The 26,088-nt window shown below is 37.8% G+C and overlaps 1 protein-coding gene across 1 annotated transcript in view; it reads right to left on the bottom strand.

Annotated features, from left to right (window-relative positions):
- Window positions 1-26,088, bottom strand: part of TTLL6 (tubulin tyrosine ligase like 6) — a 1,150,444-nt gene that overhangs the window by 318,793 nt on the left and 805,563 nt on the right. Inside the window, exon 9 of the mRNA XM_044055332.1 lies at window positions 15,156-15,327. Within this exon, the coding sequence (XP_043911267.1) occupies window positions 15,156-15,327 (172 nt within the window). The remainder of the gene's footprint in view (window positions 1-15,155; window positions 15,328-26,088) is intronic.

Raw genomic sequence — 26,088 nt, forward strand, 5'->3', positions numbered from 1 at the left:
TCTATCACTCCATGGGACAGCATGCAGTGAAGTACACGTGGAGATAAAAGACTTTGGTCAGGAGGATGACGAATTTGCCCTGGAAAAGATGAATTTCCACCCACTGACAACTGTAACCTTGATGAATGATCTTCAGAACCCATTTGTCTGAAGCTATCTGTTGCCAAAGAGAAAAGGTAAGATTCAAACTGTCTGGAAGAAAAAAATGAGTTGCCAGGGTTGAAGGGGAGAACAAACTCTCTCCTTAATAGTCATTCTGATTTATTGGACTGTCCTTGGCATTGGGAGTTTGCAGAATTCTTCTTGGAGCCCCCTTGCCATTTCTTCTTAAACATATGTTTACCTGCATTTTATTAAGATGGCTTACTTTGTTTCTTACCAAAACTGGATAAAGAGTTACAGAAACCCTTAGAAAAACATGGAAAAGGAGAGCTAAAAATCTTAGAGATTTTTTGTACCAGCTTACTCCTTTCCCCACATTTTTGATCAGCTGTGCATTACAGCAACAAAAAACTAAATCTCTAGCCAAAGGAGAATTTACAATCTCATTTTTAGCATCATCTAGGACGTTCTGAGAATGCAGCCATGCAGACCTGTTCAAAACAATATCAGCGGCTATAACCCTTGCAAAAGTATCAACAGAGTAACACACACACACACTGTATATAATGAGGAGTCACTTGAACAACAGGAGAAACAACATTATTTAAAATGGATGCTTCCTCACAAGAAGGAACTGCAGATAAAATATTCCTCATACACAAGAAGAAACTGAAGATAAAACATTCCCCATACTTTCACACAGTTAGTGAGAACAAACCTTAACATATGAGCCGGACAATTAAAAATTCTGAAAATCAAAGTTGAAGAAGCACACACTTTTTCTGAATATTTATCAATAATACACCCATCCTTATCAGAAAAAGTAGGATTGGAATTAAGTGTTTAACAGAAGTAGGATTAACTAAAGCTATGGCTGCTGGATCAGGTTTGGGAATAGTGTATAACAGATTCCATCATGATGAAGCCAAAAAATGGTGCCTCTTTCCCAAGGAAAACAAGCAACAAATGCAAGTAAAAAACAAAAGTCTTTAAAAAGATAAACATAGTAAAAAGCACTTTGAAACACCCCCCACAAAGTGAAATAAACACAAATCTCCACAGAAAAAATGGTTTACAGTTACTTTAAACAAGTTTTAAACTTAGAGGAGAAAGAGTGCTCCTGTTTTAAAGTATAGTATAGTCGTGTGACAGTCCATAAAAACACAAACTCCAACCTTTAAAATAACTTTCTTGAGGAAAGTCTTAATAATACACAAACAAATATTGAATGGAATTTTTTTCTCCAAAGCGAACTTATCTCCAAGCAAAGGAACAGCACAAGATGACAGTCAATCCTCAAAAGCCTAAGTGGAGTGTACACTTCTGCGGCACTAAAGCTCTGAAGGGCTTGGTGGCCACACTTGTCTTTTAGTTAGCTAAGCTCAAGCCACCACACAGTCTGGACATGTAGAAGTGCCCTGAATTTTGAAAGCTGCCCGACAGTCATATGCTTGGCAGGATATAACCCATATAGCTAAGGTTACTGCAGCAGTGATTATCATAATGAACATTTAACTTTTGCACGTTCTTAATTGATAAAAGTGAATACTTTAAAATATGTATGCTTTATAGTTTAAAATCCTGAAATTTAAAGGAGTAGAAAAATATACTTTCTTCCCAAACTTGTCAAAAGCCCCATCCTTGTCAAAAGGAATGGGGTGAGCAGCAGTAATCTGTTTCGCAGAATTAGTTTTAGATAGAGAAAATACTGCTGGATCTGCTTGATCTGCTTTGGGGCTAGAAGATAAATACTTATGAGTCTGAGGTACCTTGTATAATCTGACAGACTTTCTCGGGTCAGGAGATTGACTTTTAGGTAAACTAGAAGCAGTGAGAAAAACATTCTCTACAGCTGACAAATAGGAGGAACAGCTTCAGATTTAGGTGCATTCAAATGTAACAAATTATAATACATTGTCTCTGCCTCCTGAATTTCATTCTGCCCCCTTGTCTTCCACGTGAATTTCATTCTGCTCCATTGTCTGCCATGTGAATTTCATTCTGCCCCCTTGTCTTCCACGTGAATTTCATTCTGCTCCCTTGTCTGCCATGTGAATTTCATTCTGCCCCCTTGTCTTCCACGTGAATTTCATTCTGCTCCCTTGAGTGGTTCTTCCTTACTCGTCAAGGGCATCCCTATTACTGCAGAGCATGTGGCTAACCCCTGGTCTTTGGTGGCTGTAGGTGCAACACCAGGAGGACAGGGGAAAATTATGAGTGGTCTAAAGAACCACAAGCAGCCACAGCTGTTTGTGGCTCTTCCCACAGAGTCACCCACCAGTGGGTAAGGTAAGTAGAAGTCAGCCTGACACCTAGAAACTCCCTAACAGCTTTCTTCTTCTTCTTCTTCTTCTTCTTCTTCTTCTTCTTCTTCTTCTTCTTCTTCTTCTTCTTCTTCTTCTCCTTGTGGAAAGCAGAGCCTGAATGAGTAGGTAAAAAGTAAGGAACAGTACAAATGGCACTGAGGTAAGTAAACCACTGACAGCTCCCCACAAGCACAGTATCCTGCCCCAGATACACAAACCGTGAAAAAGAAAATAGAATCTATTACACAAAAGGTGCACATAAGTATTGATACATACATCCCTAAGAAACAGAATGATGTTCCTAAAGAAAATTAGTTTCCCAATAAAACACAATATTTCAGTTAGAAAAACATGAGTTTTGCTCAGAAAAACAGATTTAGTTAAATGATTTCCTAAACAGTGGACAAATCTGCCCAGCCTTGAAGGATGGTTAACTGACTGACAGTTCCACAGGACCCATTGAAGGAGTGCTATTTGGCGGCAGAAAAGCTCTGAGGATACGCATGCTCTGTCCTTAAAAGGAACTCCAAGCATGGAAACCATGGACTCAAGCTAAATGCCAAAAAGTGCATAGTCATCCTCTTTGGAAAAAACAAAGTACCCACAAATTACCACATAAGTGGTAGCTCCCTAAATACGGAAGATGAAATAAGGGATCTGGGGACCCAAGTAGATAGTAATCTCTCCTTTGATAATCACATTGCCAAAGTGGTATGTGGCCCACCTAATCACAAAAGGGTTTGCATCCAGATCAAAAGAGGTTATTGTGCCCCTCTATGCATCACTCATCAGACCCATCATAGAGTACAATGCCCTATTTAGGATGTACCTTACAAGACACCTGCAACAGCTGGAAACACCACAGAAGTACCTCACCAAGAGGATCACTGGCCTCAAACAGATGCACTATGCAGCTTGACTGAAGAAACTCCAGCTGTACTTGGTTGCATACCGCCTACTCAGTGGTGATCTCTGCCTGACATACAAGGCCATGTCCAGCCCAGAACTGATGGACATGCTCCACCTAAAGAAAACCCTATCCCCTCAAGCCACATGCTCTAGGGATCTAAACCTCACCACAACAATAAATAGGACATCCTGGTGGGATAGATTCCTGTCCCAGAGACTTCCCATGCTCTGGAACAAGTTTTTAATCTACATTAGGCAGAGCTCCTCACTAACACTCTTCAAGAGAAACCTTGACGAGTGGATGGGAAACAGGAAGTTTACCCCGGGGATCACTTCAGTGGCTCTGCTAGACAGAGCACAGGGAACTAATCTAAGGGGGCGGCGAAAACCAACATTCCGGCTAGGCTTATAAATGCCTCTGGGCAGATAGCCTAGTACCTACCTATGAACCTATGGAAGGCACCCTCAAGCTTTAAAAAGCTGGCTGGTCACAAAGGGTAGGACACAAATAGCTTCATTTACTGCAACAGTGATTATACCGCTCAACCTGCAAAGGTCCTTGAAAAATAGGTGCATTCAGCAAAAAGTCTGCCATTTAGCATAAAATTTGAATACCAAATAACACACAACTGTGTCTCCAGTAGAAATGTAAGCTACCACTCAGAAATATGTTTAAAAAACAGAGAGAGAGAGAGAGAGAGAGAGAGACAAAATCAATGGAAAAATATAATATCAAAGTGATAGTGGAAAATCTGTAGGCTTAATGAACCATATTGCACAATTCTACCATATTAGTTCATTTATTTTTGCTTCTGAAAAGGAGAGATGTAAGATGTGTCCTATTTCTTTAGGTTATTGATACTATTAGTATGCTGGACATGTACTATGGTTTTCTGTGTACTAGACAGCTTCAAAAATAACATGTGATGAAGGGGATTCAGAAAAATATGTGATGGGGAAAATCAAGCCTGAAAACACGGACATACCTCTAAAAATAGGAACATCATGTGCAAGGATAAATCAGGCCTAAAAGCAGGTATGTTCCTCCAAAGCAGAGACAGCTGAGAAGTCTGACATTGATCTATATATGTACAGAACTTCTTCACTTAATATACTTTCTAAGTCACTGCATTTTTTGATAAACCACAAATAAGTCAGAAAATACTGACACAATTATTTCACCAAACTGCGTACTGGTATAAATAATTCAAGTTCTACACTCAGAGAAAACAGTGGATAACATCCAATTTCAGAGTGCTGAAGACAGCATTTCTCAAACAGCCTGTTGACAGAGCAATTAGCAAAGAACTCTACTTAGCATAAGGGCTGAACTTTCCTTTGAATGTATTCTTACTGTTACCATCTCCAAGACGCTTGATAAACTTCTATATCCAGTACCTAGGCAGAGAATGGTGATCCCTCATCCCCATCACTTATCCATTGCTTAAAGTCAGTTACGCTAACACAAAAGGGATAATACCCAAATGTGTGGGATACTGAAACATTAAAATGACAGAAAATGTACCAGTAGTTTTCAATTACAAATTATTTAATAAACAATCCATCATTGTAAAACAACCATAGGTGCACAGGTAGGTACTAGGCTAGTTGCCCTTGCAGGCCATTTTAAGCCAATCCACTTTCCATTTTTGTCCTCAAATTAAACTATCTCATTTTGTTAGAGACTGGCCTTACCCCTCCCATGGTTGATAATTATATATTTCCCCTATTGAGAATAACTGGGATCATGCCATAGATAATTTGAGGGTACACATGCATGGGATAAAGTAATTAGGAGCTGCCTCGATCCCATAGTAGCACAAGTGGCAGTCCTGGGGTAAATCTTCTGTTTCCTATCCATAAATCCAAGTTGTGCTTCAATAAGGAGAGGAATGACTTTTTGTTTTATGTGGATGGGAAGTCTGTTCCAAAGCAGCAGTATCTTCTGAGGGATATACCTCTCCCTCCAAACTGTTCTGTTGTTGTTGCAGAAGAGGTTTAGATCCCTAGAATGAGTATACCTGATGCCATTTGACTTGCTGATGTGCAGTAAATCCATCAGTACTGGGTCAGAGGATGTCTTTTATGCCACACACGTAACCTCTTAGCAGTCTGTAAGAAACAGAGTATAGTGACAGAGATTTGAGTCAGTCCATGTAGGATATGTTGTTTATGCATTGTATCCTTTTAGTAAGGTATGTCTCTGGGTGTTTGAGTTGTTGCATGTGTGTGGACAGATACATGCCAAAGGGGGCATTATATGCAATAATTGGCCTAATGATTGCTGAGCAAAGGGGAACAGTGACTTTGCTAGATCGGGGGACAATCCCTTTGTTTATAATCTGTGCAATAAAGAAGAACTTTCTTACAACAATGAATACATACTGGCCTAAAGTTAGGTCACTAACCCATAAGTACAGTATATCTGTAAGTTGCTGAATACTAAAAAAAATGTACACTGATATATTTTTGGACTATATGTCACACAAAAGGGTAAAACTCTGGACAATAATAAGTCAATATTGTAAACTGAAAAGCATGAAAAGGAATAATGCACAGGGCAGTACTTACATGTAATGGTATAATGCACAGGGCAGTGCTTACATGCAATGGTATAATGCACAGGGCAGTGCTTACATGTAATGGTATAGTGCACAGGGCAGTACTTACATGTAATGGAATAATGCACAGGGCAGTACTTACATGTAATGGTATAATGCAGAGGGCAGTACTTACATGTAATGGTATAATGCACAGGGCAGTACTTACATGTAATGGTACAATGCACAGGGCAGTACTTACATGTAATGGTATAATGCACAGGGCAGTACTTACATGTAATGGTATAATGCACATGGCATTATTTACATGTAATGGTATAATGCACAGGGCAGTACTTACATGGAATGGTAAAATGCACAGGGCATTACTTACATGGAATGGTATAATGCACAGGGCAGTACTTACATGGAATGGTATAATGCACAGGGCAGTACTTACATGTAGTGGTATAGTGGACAGGGCAGTACTTACTTGTAATGGAATAATGCACTGGGCAGTACTTACATGTAATGGAATAATGCACAGGACAGTACTTACATATAATGGTATAATGCACAGGGCAGTACTTACATGTAATGGTATAATGCACAGGGCAGTACTTACATGTAATGGTATAATGCACATGGCAGTACTTACATGGAATGGTATAGTGCACAGGGCAGTACTTACATGTAATGAAATAATGCACAGGGCAGTACTCACATGGAATGGAATAATGCACAGGGCAGTACTTACATGGAATGGTATAATGCACAGGGCAATACTTACATGTAATGGTATAATGCACAGGGCAGTACTTACATGGAATGGTATAATACACAGAGCAATACTTACATGTAATGGTATAATGCACAGGGCAGAACTTACATAGAATGGTACAATGCACAGGGCAGTACTTACATGTAATGGTATAATGCACAGGGCAGTGCTTACATGCAATGGTATAATGCACAGGGCAGTGGTTACATGTAATGGTATAGTGCACAGGGCAGTACTTACATGTAATGGTATAATGCACAGGGCAGTACTTACATGTAATGGTATAATGCACAGGGCAGTACTTACATGTAATGGTACAATGCACAGGGCAGTACTTACATGTAATGGTATAATGCACAGGGCAGTACTTAAATGTAATGGTATAATGCACAGGGCAGTACTTACATGTAATGGTATAATGCACAGGGCAGTACTTACATGTAATGGTATAATGCACAGGGCAGTACTTACATGTAATGGTATAATGCACAGGGCAGTACTTACATGTAATGGTACAATGCACAGGACAGTACTTGCATGTAATGGTATAATGCACAGGGGAGTACTTACATGTAATGGTATAATGCACAGGGCAGTACTTAGTTGTAATGATACAATGCACAGGGCAGTACTTACATGTAATGGTACAATACACAGGGCAGTACCTATATGTAATGGTACAATGCACAGGGCAGTTCTTACATGTAATGGTATAATGCACAGGGCAGTACTTAAATGTAATGGTATAATGCACAGGGCAGTACTTACATGTAATGGTATAATGCACAGGGCATTATTTACATGTAATGGTATAATGTACAGGGCAGTACTTACATGGAATGGTATAATGCACAGGGCAGTACTTACATGTAGTGGTATAGTGGACAGGGCAGTACTTACTTGTAACGGAATAATGCACAGGACAGTACTTACATGTAATGGAATAATGCACAGGACAGTACTTACATATAATGGTATAATGCACAGGGCAGTACTTACATGTAATGGTATAATGCACAGGGCAATACTTACATGTAACGGTATAATGCACATGGCAGTACTTACATGGAATGGTACAACGCACAGGGCAGTACTTAAATGTAGTGGTATAGTGGACAGGGCAGTACTTACTTGTAATGGAATAATGCACATGGCAGTACTTACATGTAATGGAATAATGCACAGGGCAGTACTTACATGTAATGGTACAATGCACAGGGTAGTACTTACATATAATGGTATAATGCACAGGGCAGTACTCACATGTAATGGTACAATACACAGGGCAGTACATACATGTAATGGTACAATGCACAGGGCAGTTCTTACATGTAATGGTATAATGCACAGGGCAGTACTTAAATGTAATGGTATAATGCACAGGGCAGTACTTACATGTAATGGTATAATGCACAGGGCATTATTTACATGTAATGGTATAATGCACAGGGCAGTACTTACATGTAATGGTACAATGCACAGGGCAGTACTTACATGTAATGGTACAATGCACAGGGCAGTACTTACATGTAATGGTATAATGCACAGGGCAGTACTTACATGGAATGGTATAATGCACAGGGCAGTACTTACATGGAATGGTATAACACACTGGGCAGTATTTACATGTAGTGGTATTGTGGACAGGGCAGTACTTACTTGTAATGGAATAATGCACAGAGCAGTACTTACATGTAATGGAATAATGCACAGGACAGTACTTACATATAATGGTATAATGCACAGGGCAGTACTTACATGTAATGGTATAATGCACAGGGCAATACTTACATGTAACGGTATAATGCACATGGCAGTACTTACATGTAATGAAATAATGCACAGGGCAGTACTCACATGGAATGGAATAATGCACAGGGCAGTACTTACATGTAATGGTATAATGCACAGGGCAGTACTTACATGTAATGGTATAATGCACAGGGCAGTACTTACATGTAATGGTATAATGCACAGGGCAGTACTTACATGTAATGGTACAATGCACAGGGCAGTACTTACATGTAATGGTACAATGCACAGGGCAGCACTTACATGTAATGGTATAATGCACAGGGCAGTACTTACATGTAATGGTACAATGCACAGGGCAGCACTTACATGTAATGGTACAATGCACAGGGCAGTACTTACATGTAATGGTATAATGCACAGTGCAGTACTTACATGTAATGGTATAATGCACAGGGCAGTACTTACTTGTAATGGTATAATGCACAGGGCAGTACTTACATGTAATGGTACAATGCACAGGGCAGTACTTACATGTAATGGTATAATGCACAGGGCAGTACTTAAATGTAAAGGTATAATGCACAGGGCAGTACTTACATGTACTGGTATAATGCACATGGCAGTACTTACATGTAATGGTACAATACACAGGGCAGTACTTACATGTAATGGTACAATGCACAGGGCAGTACTTACATGTAATGGTACAATGCACAGGGCAGTTCTTACATGTAATGGTATAATGCACAGGGCAGTACTTACATGTAATGGTATAATGCACAGGGCAGTACTTACATGTAATGGTATAATGCACAGGGCATTATTTACATGTAATGGTATAATGCACAGGGCAGTACTTACATGTAATGGTACAATGCACAGGGCAGTAGTTACATGGAATGGTATAATGCACAGGGCAGTACTTACATGGAATGGTATAATGCACAGGGCAGTACTTAAATATAATGGTATAATGCACAGGGCAGTACTTACATGGAATAGTATAATGCACAGGGCAGTACTTACATGTAATGTCATAGTGCACAGGGCAGTACTTACATGTAATGGTATAATGCACAGGGCAGTACTTACATGGAATAGTATAATGCACAGGGCAGTACTTACATGGAATGGTATAATGCACAGGGCAGTACTTACATGTGGTGGCATAATGCACAGGGCAGTACTTACATGCAATGGTATAATGCACAGGGCAGTAACTACATGTAATGGTTCAATGCACAGGGCAGTACTTACATGTAATGGTATAAAGCACAGGGCAGTACTTATATGTAATGGTATAATGCACAGGACAGTACTTACATGTAATGGTATAATGCACAAGGCAGTACTTACATATAATGGTATAATGCACAGGGCAGTACTTACATGTAATGGTATAATGCACAGGGCAGTAATTAAATGTAAAGGTATAATGCACAGGGCAGTACTTAAATGTAATGGTATAATGCACAGGGCAGTACTTACATGTAATGGTATAATGCACAGGGCAGTACTTACATGTAATGGTATAATGCACAGGGCAGTACTTACATGTAATGGTATAATGCACAGGGCAGTACTTACATGTAATGGTATAATGCACAGGGCAGTACTTACATGTAATGGTATAATGCACAGGGCATTATTTACATGTAATGGTATAATGCAGAGGGCAGTACTTACATGTAATGGTATAATGCACAGGGCAGTACTTACATGTAATGGTATAATGCACAGGGCAGTACTTACATGTAATGGTATAATGCACAGGGCAGTACTTACATGTAATGGTATAATGCACAGGGCAGTACTTACATGTAATGGTATAATGCACAGGGCAGTACTTACATGTAATGGTATAATGCACAGGGCAGTACTTACATGTAATGGTATAATGCACAGGGCAGTACTTACATGTAATGGAATAATGCACAGGGCAGTACTTACATGTAATGGTATAATGCACAGGGCAGTACTTACATATAATGGTATAATGCACAGGGCAGTACTTACATGTAATGGTATAATGCACAGGGCAGTACTTACATGTAATGGTATAATGCACATGGCAGTACTTACATGGAATGGTATAGTGCACAGGGCAGTACTTACATGTAATGAAATAATGCACAGGGCAGTACTCACATGGAATGGAATAATGCACAGGGCAGTACTTACATGTAATGGTATAATGCACAGGGCAGTACTTACATGTAATGGTATAATGCACAGGGCAGTACTTACATGTAATGGTATAATGCACAGGGCAGTACTTACATGTAATGGTATAATGCACAGGGCAGTACTTACATGTAATGGTACAATGCACAGGACAGCACTTACATGTAATGGTACAATGCACAGGGCAGTACTTACATATAATGGTACAATGCACAGGGCAGCACTTACATGTAATGGTATAATGCACAGGGCAGTACTTACATGTAATGGTACAATGCACAGGGCAGCACTTACATGTAATGGTACAATGCACAGGGCAGTACTTACATGTAATGGTATAATGCACAGGGCAGTACTTACATGTAATGGTATAATGCACAGGGCAGTACTTACATGTAATGGTATAATGCACAGGGCAGTACTTACATGTAATGGTATAATGCACAGGGCAGTACTTACATGTAATGGTATAATGCACAGGGCAGTACTTACATGTAATGGTATAATGCACAGGGCAGCACTTACATGTAATGGTATAATGCACAGGGCAGTACTTACATGTAATGGTATAATGCACAGGGCAGTACTTACATGTAATGGTATAATGCACAGGGCAGTACTTACATGTAATGGTACAATGCACAGGGCAGTACTTACATGTAATGGTATAATGCACAGGGCAGTACTTACATGTAATGGTATAATGCACAGGGCAGTACTTACAAGTAATGGTATAATGCACATGGCATTATTTACATGTAATGGTATAATGCACAGGGCAGTACTTACATGGAACGGTACAATGCACAGGGCAGTACTTACATGTAATGGTATATTGCACAGGGCAGTACTTACATGTAATGGTATAATGCACATGTCAGTACTTACATATAATGGTATAATGCACAGGGCAGTACTTACATGTAATGGTACAATGCACAGGGCAGTACTTACATGTAATGGTATAATGCACAGGGCAGTACTTACATGTAATGGTATAATGCACAGGGCAGTACTTACATGTAATGGTATAATGCACAGGGCAGTACTTACATGTAATGGTATAATGCACAGGGCAGTACTTACATGTAATGGTATAATGCACAGGGCAGTAACTACATGTAATAGTACAATGCACAGGGCAGTACTTACATGTAATGGTATAAAGCACAGGGCAGTACTTATATGTAATGGTATAATGCACAGGACAGTACTTACATGTAATGGTATAATGCACAAGGCAGTACTTACATATAATGGTATAATGCACAGGGCAGTACTTACATGTAATGGTATAATGCACAGGGCAGTAATTAAATGTAATGGTATAATGCACAGGGCAGTACTTACATGTAATGGTACAATGCACAGGGAAGTACTTACATGTAATGGTGTAATGCACAGGACAGTAATTAAATGTAAAGGTATAATGCCCAGGGCAGTACTTACATGTAATGGTGTAATGCACAGGGCAGTACTTAAATGTAAAGGTATAATGCACAGGGCAGTACTTACATGTAATACTATATTGCACAGGGCAGTACTTACATGTAATGGTATAATGCACAGGGCAGTACTTTCATGTAATGGTATAATGCACAGGCAGTACTTACAATTAGTGGCATAATGCACAGGGCAGTACTTACATGTAATGGTATAATGCACAGGGCAGTACTTACATGTAATGGTATAATGCACAGGGCAGTACTTACATATAATGGTATAATGCACAGGGCAGTACTTACATGTAATGGTATAATGCACAGGGCAGTACTTACATGTAATGGTATAATGCACAGGGCAGTACTTACATGTAATGGTATAATGCACAGGGCAGTACTTAAATGTAAAGGTATAATGCACAGGGTAGTACTTACATGTAATGGTATAATGCACAGGCAGTACTTACATTTAGTGGCATAATGCACAGGGCAGTACTTACATGTAATGGTATATTGCACAGGGCAGTACTTACATATAATGGTATAATGCACAGGGCAGTACTTTCATGTAATGGTATAATGCACAGGCCGTACTTACAATTAGTGGCATAATGCACAGGGCAGTACTTACATGTAATGGTATAATGCACAGGGCAGTACTTACATGTAATGATATAATGCACAGGGCAGTACTTACATATAATGGTATAATGCACAGGGCAGTACTTACATGTAATGGTATAATGCACAGGGCAGTACTTACATGTAATGGTATAATGCACAGGGCAGTACTTACATGTAATGGTATAATGCACAGGGCAGTACTTACATGTAATGGTATAATGCACAGGGCAGTACTTAAATGTAATGGTATAATGCACAGGGCAGTACTTACATGTAATGGTATAATGCACAGGGCAGTACTTAAATGTAAAGGTATAATGCACAGGGCAGTACTTACATGTAATGGTATAATGCACAGGCAGTACTTACATTTAGTGGCATAATGCACAGGGCAGTACTTACATGTAATGGTATATTGCACAGGGCAGTACTTACATATAATGGTATAATGCACAGGGCAGTACTTTCATGTAATGGTATAATGCACAGGCCGTACTTACAATTAGTGGCATAATGCACAGGGCAGTACTTACATGTAATGGTATAATGCACAGGGCAGTACTTACATGTAATGATATAATGCACAGGGCAGTACTTACATATAATGGTATAATGCACAGGGCAGTACTTACATGTAATGGTATAATGCACAGGGCAGTACTTACATGTAATGGTATAATGCACAGGGCAGTACTTACATGTAATGGTATAATGCACAGGGCAGTACTTACATGTAATGGTATAATGCACAGGGCAGTACTTACATGTAATGGTATAATGCACAGGGCAGTACTTACATGTAATGGTATAATGCACAGGGCAGTACTTACATGTAATGGTATAATGCACAGGGCAGTACTTACATGTAATGGTATAATGCACAGGGCAGTACTTACATGTAATGGTATAATGCACAGGGCAGTACTTACATGTAATGGTATAATGCACAGGGCAGTACTTACATGTAATGGTATAATGCACAGGGCAGTACTTACATATAATGGTATAATGCACAGGGCAGTACTTACATGTAATGGTATAATGCACAGGGCAGTACTTACGTGTAATGGTATAATGCACAGGGCAGTACTTACATGTAATGGTATAATGCACAGGGCAGTACTTACATGTAATGGTATAATGCACAGGGCAGTACTTACATATAATGGTATAATGCACAGGGCAGTACTTACATGTAATGGTATAATGCACAGGGCAGTACCCACATGTAATGGTATAATGCACAGGGCAGTACTTACATGTAATGGTATAATGCACAGGGCAGTACTTACATGTAATGGTGTAATGCACAGGGCAGTACTTACATGTAATGGTATAATGCACAGGGCAGTACTTACATGTAATGGTATAATGCACAGGGCAGTACTTACATGTAATGGTATAATGCACAGGGCAGTACTTACATGTAATGGTATAATGCACAGGGCAGTACTTACATGTAATGGTATAATGCACAGGGCAGTACTTACATGTAATGGTATAATGCACAGGGCAGTACTTACATGTAATGGTGTAATGCACAGGGCAGTACTTACATGTAATGGTATAATGCACAGGGCAGTACTTACATGTAATGGTATAATGCACAGGGCAGTACTTACATGTAATGGTATAATGCACAGGGCAGTACTTACATGTAATGGTATAATGCACAGGGCAGTACTTACATGTAATGGTATAATGCACAGGGCAGTACTTACATGTAATGGTATAATGCACAGGGCAGTACTTACATGTAATGGTATAATGCACAGGGCAGTACTTACATGTAATGGTATAATGCACAGGGCAGTACTTACATGTAATGGTATAATGCACAGGGCAGTGCTTACATGCAATGGTATAATGCACAGGGCAGTACTTACATGTAATGGTATAATGCACAGGGCAGTACTTACATGTAATGGTATAATGCACAGGGCAGTACTTACATGTAATGGTATAATGCACAGGGCAGTACTTACATATAATGGTATAATGCACAGGGCAGTACTTACATGTAATGGTATAATGCACAGGGCAGTACTTACATGGAATCGTATAGTGCACAGAACAGTACTTACATATAATGGTATAATGCACAGGGCAGTACTTACATGTAATGGTATAATGCACAGGGCAGTACTTACATGTAATGGTATATTGCACAGGGCAGTACTTACATGTAATGGTATAATGCACAGGGCAGTACTTACATGTAATGGTATAATGCACAGGGCAGTACTTACATGTAATGGTATAATGCACAGGGCAGTACTTACATGTAATGGTATAATGCACAGGGCAGTACTTACATGTAATGGCATAATGCACAGGGCAGTACTTACATGTAATGGTATAATGCACAGGGCAGTACTTACATTTAATGGTATAATGCACAGGGCAATACTTACATGTAATGGCATAATGCACAGAGCAGTACTTTTGTGTGGTGGCATAATGCACAGGCAGTACTTACATTTAGTCTCATAGTGCACAGTGCAGTACTTACGTGTGGTGGTAACCTTAAAGACAGAAAGCTATTAGGACTGTTCTCTGCATTCTGTTTTACTCTGAAACGTCTGACCTTCTCACCAGCTGATTCCCCCTGTAGGTCAGGCCTCTTTCCTTTCAATACAGCCTCCTTCTGCTCCTGTTTGAGACGCAGTCCTTGGATTTGCTGCCTAAAAACACATAAAAGAGGAAGAAAAAGGGCAGAATGAATAATAATAATAATAATAATAATAATAATAATAATAATAATAATAATAATATTTAATTGTTTTATATTATAAAGCATTGTTACCAAGAATACTTTTAATTAAAGCATCACAAATATTGAACTGTGGGAACTAACTCTATAGGAGTGTGGTAAACACATGATAATACTCACATGTATTAATTCTTAACATGACACTTAGCTCATATTATTAGTGAAGACTAGTACAAGGCCTGCTCTGTAGCACTAAGTGTTCAAAACATAGAACAGTATAATCCCACGGGGTACTAAAAGCAAGCACAAAGGACCAGCTGAACTCACTAGATAACATGAGCTGCAGACACATAAGACTGATGCTGGCATATACATTTAGATAATACTTACAATGAAACCAGATAAAATACTCTCTTGGAATATTCATTTGTAACATTCAGGAGTTTCCATACTTATGGAAAATTTTCTGTATCTCATAACATTTTGGGGGGAAAAATGTCCACAATGACAAAGAGTTTTTAATAAATTTAAACCACTGCAGCTTCAAAGAGATTTATTTTCTTTTTAACCTATGCTTAATAATAAAATTTGAACTTAAGTTGTCATCTATTGTGTTGTACTGCATAAGTACACCTTTTATTTTTAATAATTGAAGAGGTCACTAAATCATTAACAGAAAATTCTAGATTGCTTGGAAATACCCACAAAAGTAAAAGATTTGAACTAAGTCTGCAAGTACATTTTTCTGTGCAACACACATTTAGATGATGATAGCTTTTGTATTACAGGATGCTTGTCGGGAGATGGTATGCATTACACAGAAAACTATGGATAATAAACTTTGACAATGTTTAATATTTATAACTTATCAGAGTGAATATTTATCTCACAAACTTGAGAAGACCAATATGTGGGAACACGGGATTCTGCATAATAACATGAATTTAAAACTGAGTTGTAAAAATACATGGACAGTGATTCTTTTTGGAATAATCAAACCAGCTTGAGAAATGTTCTCATTCCTGAAGTCTTAAGTTTGAGTACTTTAAAAATGTGTTTTGAAGCTTATTAATGCATAGAAAATGAATTGAAATTACAGCATTATCTGAAAAATGTATCAAAAACTAAAATATCATGTCCATTATGATGCTGACAAAGGTCTCTGGTCATGGAAAATCCAAAATGGTTTATAGGTTCATAAGTAGGTACTAGGCTATTAGCCGTAGGGCCTATATAAGCCTAGCCAAGTGGCACCCTGGCTTTTGCCCCCCAAGAAAGTTATTTTCCTGTGCCCCTGTCAAGCAGAGCCACAGAAGTGATCCTTGGGGTGAATTTCCTATCTCCCATCCAATCATCAAGATTTTTCTTGAAGAGTGCTGATGAGAAGCTTTGTTTGATATAGATATGTAGTTTGTTCCAGAGTATGGGAAGTCTCTGGGACAGGAATCTATCCCTCTATCATGTCTGTTTATTGTGGTGATAAGGTTTAGGTCCCGAAAGCGTGTAGCTCGGAAGGATTGGGATTTCTTTAAGTGGAGCATGTCCAACAGTTCTGGGTTTGACATATCTTTTTATGTTAGGCAGAGATCACCTCTGAGTAGGCGATATGCAATGGGGTAAAGCTGGAGTTTTTTGAGATGGTCTGCGTAAGGCATCTGTTTGAGGCCAGTAATCCTCTTTGTGAGGTATTTCTGTGGCCTTTCCAGTTGCTGTAGATGTCTTGTGCGGTACATACCAAAAGGGGAGTTGTACTCTATAATAGGTCTAATGAGTGTCGAGTAGAGGGGAACAATTACCTCATTTTTCCTGGATGAGAAACCTTTTGTGATGAGGAGTGCCACATAGAAGTATTTCCTGACTGCTGTGGCGATGCGATTATCAAAGGAGAGACTACTGTCCACCTGTGTCCCACGGTCTGTTATCACACTTTAAGTGTTAAGTAGACTACCGCCTATGTGGTAGTTCATGGGTACAGAGTTTTTACCAAAAGGGATGACAATGCACTTTTTGGCATTGAGCTTGAAGCCATGGCTTTGACACCAGGCATCTGTCTCAGTGAGGCCCTTTTGTAGGATGTCCACATCATTAGGAGTTTTGATTATGGCTCCTAGTTTGCAATCATCTGCGAACTTTGTTAGCCAAAGATCTTCTGTGTTAGCCTGTACTTCAGAGAAGTAGATACCAAACAGGACAGGACCTAGAAATGAACCATGTGGTACTCCACTTGTCACTGGTCTGAAGTTGGATTTAGAGTCTGCTACTTTCACAGTGTGGGATTTTTCAGTGAGCCAGTTAGCAACCCATCTTGTGACATAGGGATTTATACCTAGTTTAGTGAGTTTATCTATAATTCTCTCACACCTCAATCCTAGCTCTATCCACATGTTATTACAATTCCATCTACACTACCTCCTACCTTTAACCTAAATATCACCATCGTTCTCACATTAAATGCCCAACTTTTAGCCTCAAAAAACATTTGACTACTACTTCAAACCTCCTCACTAGCATTAATAGATGACATCCACCCAAACCTTGGACCTAAGCTATCCCCACCACCCTCCAACTGCCACCACTTTAAAATCCAACAAACACCTCCTACTAAACCCACCAAATCACTCTCAATTGCCCATTTAAACAAATACCAGTAATTCGATATCCAGCAGTTTGATATCCTCTGCCTAACAGAAACATGGCTTAAACCTTCAATACAAGACAATCCCCCAGGTTACAATATTCATTTGACAATAATGTTGAAATAATTATTATAAACTTCAGCTCAATCCCCATAAAACAATCAACATTATCTGCACCTATCTTCCCCAGGTAAAACCTCACTACACTAGAAGACCTACTAATCTCTAAATCTTCTACAAGAAACAATAGTACTAGGTGACTTTAATGTTGACTGGAATTTATGTAAACAAACCAATCCATCCAACCTGCATGGCTTCTCTCAAACCATTAACTCCCCAACAAGAAATAAAGAAAGTATCCTTGACTGGATACTAACAAACAGTCCTCAGCAAAAAGATGACCTTAGTGACCACAAACAAGTATGACCATACTTACCCAAGTCAGAGTATCTCTGTTTCTAAATGAACTTAGGCAAGTCAACTGGTCTAAATCTCTTCCCATAGATGATGCTGTTAGTTTCTTTAATATCACTTTAAATCTAAAACAGCTCAATGGTCTCAAACAATACAAGGAAACTAAGTAGAAATAAAGCTTGGGCTAAAAACACAACTGATCACCAAAAATATGACAAAACAAGCTATACTGCAGGACAAAACAGCTACAGCAATCATCCCTTCACCAAAAATTCTGGAGTACCATTAACATGCTAATATCTCCTGGGAAAGTGGCCACACAAATCCTTTAGGCTAAAATCCTGATTGCCCATTACAAACAGCTAATGACTTTAATAATTTCTTTACTTCCACTATATTAAAGCTAGCAAACCAACAAAGCCCGATACCTCCAAACTATCAAGCCCAAACCCAGTTCATTTCACCTCAAACCCATACCCACCTCTTATATACTGTCCTTACTTCAAAAATTAAAACCCACAACCCCCTCAGCTGATAAACTACCAGCAGAATACCTCCAACTAGGTGCAAAAGCTATTGCCTACCCCATCTCAACACTGATTAACAGGACCTTAAAAGAAAGTACAATTCCATCAGTCTGGAAAATCTCACACATCATCCCTCCTTTCAAGGGAGGTGACTCTACTGAATATTCCAACTTCCGCCCCATAGCATTACTATCTCCTCTTGCAAAAATAATGGAGAAATGCATCCACAAACAGTTACTTAACCACCTATTAAGCCACAATCTCCTAGCTAATTGCCAACATGGTTTTCGGCCATTTCATAGTACAACCACAGCCTTACTATCATTTACTGACTCTATTAACAATAATCGCAATAAGAATACTCTTTCCTCAGCATTCTTTGTAGACCTGTCTAAAGCCTTTGACATGGTCAATCACCAATTACTCCTCTATCGTTTAAAGTCCTCTCCTAGACAATTCAACCTTAAACTGGTTTACATCCTATCTGGATAATCGAAAACAGGCAGTTCTTTGGCACAACCATCTCTCTGATCTCCTCCCCACCTCTATAGGTATCCCTCAAGGCTCTATCTTAGGTCCTCTACTGTTCTCCATTTTTATAAATGACCTTCATCTAACCACTTCTCTATCAACTTGTATTCAATATGCAGATGACACTACTATCATTTGCTCAGCCTCAACACAGTCGGAACTTCATTCCCTCACACAAAAAACCTTCTTGACAATAGAACAATGGTTCTCAAATCACTGTCTCCTCCTTAACCCCAAAAAAACAAAACTCTTGCTTTTTACACCTACTCACTTGTCTCCCTCCCTAATTTTTATCTAATAATGGTACCCTTATCTCGAGACCAGAATACCAAACTCTTAGGCATTACAATTGATAATCAACTAAAATTTGACACTCACATTAACGCTATAATAAAATCTACTAATAGAACACTTGGCTCTCTCTATAGAATCAAATCCTTCTTAACTCCTGAAGCCAGAACTACTATAGCTAGAACCCACTTAATTTCTACCCTATTATATGCCTCCCCTATATTTACTAATCTTTCTAAGTTTAATCTGAACAAACTAGCAATAGCATATAATAGTATTGCCAGATATGCCACTAACTCTCCATATAGGACTCATCACTGTCACAATCTAAAAAAAACTAGGCTGACTTGAACTACCCCACCTTATTCAGCTTAACCAACTTACTATTGCACACAATGCCCTTTATCACCCTGACAACACTCCAATGCTCTCTACCCTCATAAAACCTTACACCAATCTGAGGAACCTACGCTCCTCTAACAAAGTATTGATTCATACCTCCTTATCTAATAACTTAGCAGGTGACTCTATATTTTCTAACTCAGTTGGAAAAATTTGGAATCAACTACCTCAACACCTCATAACCCTAACATCACTCCCACTATTTAAAACTAACCTAAAACTCTTCCTATCCAACCACTGGCTCTGCTCATGTAATAACCCTGACTAATCAACTTCATCAATAAGCCTGACTAATCATCTTAATCTTCATTTCCTTTATTCTCATTTATTTGATTCATTAACATTCCTTCTTACATAATAAATCTAGACTACTAGATTTTCATCACCACACTTGATTCTGATACTCCCTCTACTAAATGACATATATCTTAATTTCTCAACCTCTAATGAAATTGCTTTTAGAGTAAACAATGTTCATAACTCCTATATTCTCCAGTACTACACTATTCTGTATTCAAATGACTTCACATCCTGTTGGAGTGTTACAATTCTATGCTTTTTTCTGTATATTTTTACCTGTTTAGAAGTATTGTAGTAGAACATAGGCTTACAGTTCTGTGTATTTTTTTTTTGCATATTTCTTGTATAATCTAATATCTTGAATTTTTGATATTTTTCTAAAATTTTTAATCTCATTAGTAGTATTGTAGTGGAGCTTTTCTCCTCGGGCCTCCACTGAAAATGGACATGTATCCAGTTGGACTAGCCCGGTAAACGAATGTAAAATAAAATAAATAAATAAAATAAATAAAATTCCAGAGTGGGGGATGGTGTCAAAAGCCTTGGCGAGATCTAGATAGGCTGTGTGAAATACCTTACCCTCATCTACTGCTTTGGTGACCGCTTCAAAGAAGTCTATCAGGTTTAGGAGACATGATCTGCCTTTTGCAAACCTGTACTGGGTAGGGTCCAGATATTGGAGATTACCAATGTCATTGTTTATAAGTTCCATGATGATACGTTCCATACCCTTGCAGACCAGGTTCATCAGGCTAATGGTGTAGTAGTTCCCGGGGTCCATGTTGACTCCCTCTTTGTGGAGTGGGATAACCGTTGCTGTGCACCATTCAGTGGGCACAAAGCCTGAGGTGAGGCTATGATTGAACATGGTACTTAGGTGGGGTGTCAGTTCATTCTGTAGTTTATGTAGAACGCAGCCTGGGATGTTGTCAGGTCCCCTGTGTGTATTCTTGGCTTTGGAGAGTGTGTTTTTTACCTGTGCAGCCATGATTACAGGAACTTTGCATTCTTCTGGTATAGAGATGGTCCCTTTAGGGGATGAGAGAGGAGTAAAGTTAGCACTGAACCTATCTGCCAGGATGTTGGCAATATCAGTTAATTCTGTATATTTAGTGCCATTGTGTTGTAACTCAGAGCAGATCTGAGTATTGCCATTGAGATTCTTGACATAGCTGTAGAATGATTTGTGGTTGTCTTTAGAATCAGTGGCAATTTAGTTTTTGTAACTAGCTTTGGCGGATTTTATGGTGGAATCTCAGCTTCTTACTGAGGCTGACCACGGAGTTCCTCCAATCATGTGGTTTTACTCTTTTTTGCAGCAGTTTCCCTCTTCTGTTGTAGAGTTTGTTTATGGCAGGGGACCACCAGATTGGCTTCCTTTTTTTGGAGGATAGCATCTTGGTTCTGTTAGGGATTGCATGATCCATGCACTCGATCCATAACACTTTGTCATTAATTGATAAAATATGATTATCTGCTAATGTTCTAAAAAACAAAAAAAAAATTTAGAGAGACCAGTTTTTTAAAAATGTTCTAACTATTAAAGAGCAATAATTTTAAAAAAGTATGGAACCATAGCAAAACAATCTGAGAATTTATGTTTAAGGGAACAGATCTGTGAGAGATCACTAGTCTGTGGATTAATTACTTCATAAATATAATCCATAATGGGATGTTATTTCTAAGAGATACTAAAATATTCAGATATACTGAATAGTTTGACCTTTCTGGAAACAGCACAGAATAGCTCAAAATGTGAACATTTAATTTCTCCTTTTTCTTTGCAAGCTACAATATTTTTAAAATTCATTTTTTAAAGTATTCTACATCTAATAACCATGTTCTGATAAATCAGGATAGAATGAAGAAAAGAAAGCAGAAAATCCATAATCCAGCAGCAACAAATAAGTAAAATCAAAAGCACTAACTGGAACCAAAGAAGAAACAAATCTACTTCAGCGTACAAATTTATTACATGCCATCATCACACAACGTCCTCAGAGTACCTTCTAGGGTAGTTGTGTGATGACAGCACGTAATCCATTTGTTTGTACACTAAAGTAGATTAGTTTATTCTTTGGTTCCAGCTGGTGCTTTTGTTTTTACACAATGAAGAAAGCATCACTGGGTTTTCAGTTAACAGATTCATTTAAGTGTGTATGCTTTTGTTTTATTATTCAGACCACTGATTTAACTGAGTCAGCTCAGCAGTACATCAGACAGGATAAACCTGCTCTACAGCCTTAGCTGCAAACTGTTTCAGAGAGTCAGTTTAGGTGGTGTGGGCAAGATGTGCATTGGTTAGCAGCATTTTTCTTTAGCTCTGCCACTTTAAAGATTACTGCCAGGAATTTTTATTTATAAGCAATCCTAATCGAGTTATTGTACAGATTCTGATACTTCTAAACTTGACTTAGGATTATATCAAAACTTTTATTCATTTCCTGATATTTTTCTGGCAAACAATTACTTGGTTATTTCTACACATCACTTTGACTGAAAGATGAGTTTCTCTAAGGATAATTCTCATGATTCTTTAGAAGAGTTTCAGTCCCTTCTAGCTAATATACAGAAGTTGTCAGTGAAGCTAGATAGAATGGACACTAAATTGGATAATTTTAAGGATAAGTGTTCAAAGCAGATGGAACACAGTCATGAGGATTTACAGCTGCAGAAAACCCAGATTTCAGGTATTAAACAATCACGCAATGATACTGATAGAAAACTGTTTGAAGGAGAAAATAATATTGAAATTTTGTGGAATTTCCTGATTTCTTGGGTACCTAAAGCCTTAGACCTACTGGAGGCACTGTCATATGGAATTGAAAGGGTGCATAGATCTCTAGCTTCATCTTCATCCAAAAACAATCCTTCTTCTAATTCAACAAAAGTAAGATTCTTTTCATCCCAAGAAAAAGAACTGGTCCTTAAAACTGTGTGGTCTATGTCACCAATCAAAATAAATGACAGGATCATCCATTTTTGACAATGCTTACTCTGCTGCTGTTATTTCTAAAAGAAAACACTTTTTGCCCTTGATCAAAGAACTTAAAAAGAAACAAATAAAAGTACATTTGTTATTTCCTGCCAGATGAAAAATATTGCTTGCTGATGGAATTAAAATATTTGAAGACTTGAATTCAGCTGTGACATATATAAGATGTTTATTTAATTAGTTTAATATATGTTGTGTTTTTTTATTTTATTTGACTTGTTTGGTTTGGCATGCATGTAGTCTGTGTTGTTTATCTGGTCCAGGGGCATGTGGTTATTTATGTGCACTGAATGAGCTAAGCTTCGGCTGTTTGCTTGTGTGTATGTTTGGAGTTGCGGTCATTTGCACTCTTTGGTCTGTTTCCTGTGGGTTGAATCGTTTGCCTTTATGTTGGATTGTGAATGTGGTTCTGTCCAAAAGTGTTTGGTCGATTCAGGGTGAATGCACTGGATGAGCACTGGTGTTTCTTGTTAAAGTATCATGTAGCAGACTTGCAAATATGGAAGTAGTTCTTTCTACTTCTAGTGTTGTCTTGTGTGCTTGGATGGTCTCTTTTTCTTGCTCAAGCCTTCTCTGCTTTTAGAAGCTTGATGTTTTCTCCTATAGCTCAAGCGTACTGGGTTTCCCACTGAAAACTACATATTCGGATTTACTTATAGCTGGGTGATGTAATTCATTGCTTCCTCAACTGTTGTGTGTTATGATTGGTTGGCTATTTTTATATTTGTTTAAAAGGGAAGTAGATCTTTAATCACAGATTGCATTACTTAGGAAAAGTGTTTTTTTATGCTAAATCTTGAACATCTCTTATGGCTTTATTGTTTATTTTATACTAGATGGTTGCCATGCCTCACAACTATGCAGATCTATGTAGAGGGTCAGAGTTTATATTCTACATTTCCAATTCATTTTTATGAAGTTTACAGGTTAGTAACAAATCGCTAAAATCTGAAGTTCATACCATTTAATAGAATAAATTTCTGCAAAATGTTCTTATTTTTGCTTCTTAATTCTGTTCTGTTATTAGTGAAACCATGGCTTTAGATTTAGAGCAAATTAGTAGAAAATTATCTAGGACTGATGTCAAAGACTGGCATTAGTATTTGAGTTTCTGACTTTGTATCACTTTGAGAACTTCTGCTGATGTTGTTTTATTCACCTATCTGAATTTAAAACGTTATATTTGTGGATTGTCTTTATTTTATTTTGGGCTCTCTGGCTTGCTGTTATTTGTAGTTTTGTCCTGATTCCTCACTTTAAAAGACGAAAGACATTCTATCGAAGTTGAGTGAAGATACTATTCTGATTTTGCATTCATACTTTTTAGAGATTATAAGTTGAAGAAGTATTATCTGGAATCATACTTTTAGAGCTTTTGACATTTTTTTTTGTTTGTGGGCTATTAGAATTATATGACCTGGTAGATTCGGGGGCATGGTTATCATTCTCTCATAATTAGTTGTATTTCTTGAGGCTTGAGTATTTATTTTATACTGTTATTGGCATATTTATACTTTGTATTTAAAAAACAAAACATATTGTCTGCCATTTACCTTTATGAGGTATCTACAGGGTCTTGTCCATATTTTATAAGTAACTATTATCTAGATTTAAGATGAAATATATTTAATAATATAATCAAATAATAGTCATTATCACATAAAACTTAAAAAAAAATGGGTAAGGGTGTGTGGTTCAATATGTAATTTCACATTCCAAAGGATTTATACATATGATTTATTAAGCATTGTGATTCATATGCCTACATTGATACGTATAAATATTATTATTACATTTTAAACATCTGAAACATTTAACCTTTATATTTTAATACAATTAGTTTATAAGTGGTATTGGTAAATCTGTTTTGCTTTGTACAGCCTCTATTCATTGACATATGATGACTCCATTTCTTTCTTGTTAAGAATTTTATTATCTAATTCTTACTGAAGATATTCTAAATAACCATTGATTGTTTTCTTATTCTAGATTTAGCAGCATTTGTCTTATATTTGGTCTTGCTTTTTATTTAACATTGTTATTTTCATCAAAGTAATATATTTCTTACATAGGTATTTATAAGAATGTATCTTACTGTACAACTATATAATAATGTAATCACAAAATCTTAAATCTCTTTCAATTTGCGGTGAATGCTCCTTCTTAAGTATAAGTTTTGTTGAATGGTTCAGTTTAGCTTTATATGAGTCTACAATTTTCTATGAGATGTCTATATAAATATTTTTATAACAAGTGGTGGGTGAAAGTAACTGTTTTTGTTAGGTGGTCTATTCAGCCTAGGAGTATTTATTCATTATTTTTATTTTATTTTACATTTGTTGACCAGGCTAGTCTAGCTGGATGCATGTCCATTTTCAGTAGAGGCCCGGGGAGAAAAGCTCCACTAATGGAATAGTAAAATTTGTAAAAACAAAGTAGTAAAAAACAATGCTAGTAGAACAGCCAACAAAAATACATCAGAGGAAAATTCCTAAACAAAAGTATTGCTAAAATGAGAGAGAAACATATGCAAATTGATATACACAAGACAGAATTTGTTAAGTCAATTACATAAGGGGATTTTTTTGTCACTGTAGAACAGCATAAATAGTAGGAGTTATACTCAAAAAACAGGT

The sequence above is a fragment of the Protopterus annectens genome, chromosome 13.part0 (assembly GCF_019279795.1).
Source record: "Protopterus annectens isolate FY-2018-M chromosome 13.part0, PAN1.0, whole genome shotgun sequence".
NCBI classification, from domain to species: domain Eukaryota; kingdom Metazoa; phylum Chordata; order Ceratodontiformes; family Protopteridae; genus Protopterus; species Protopterus annectens.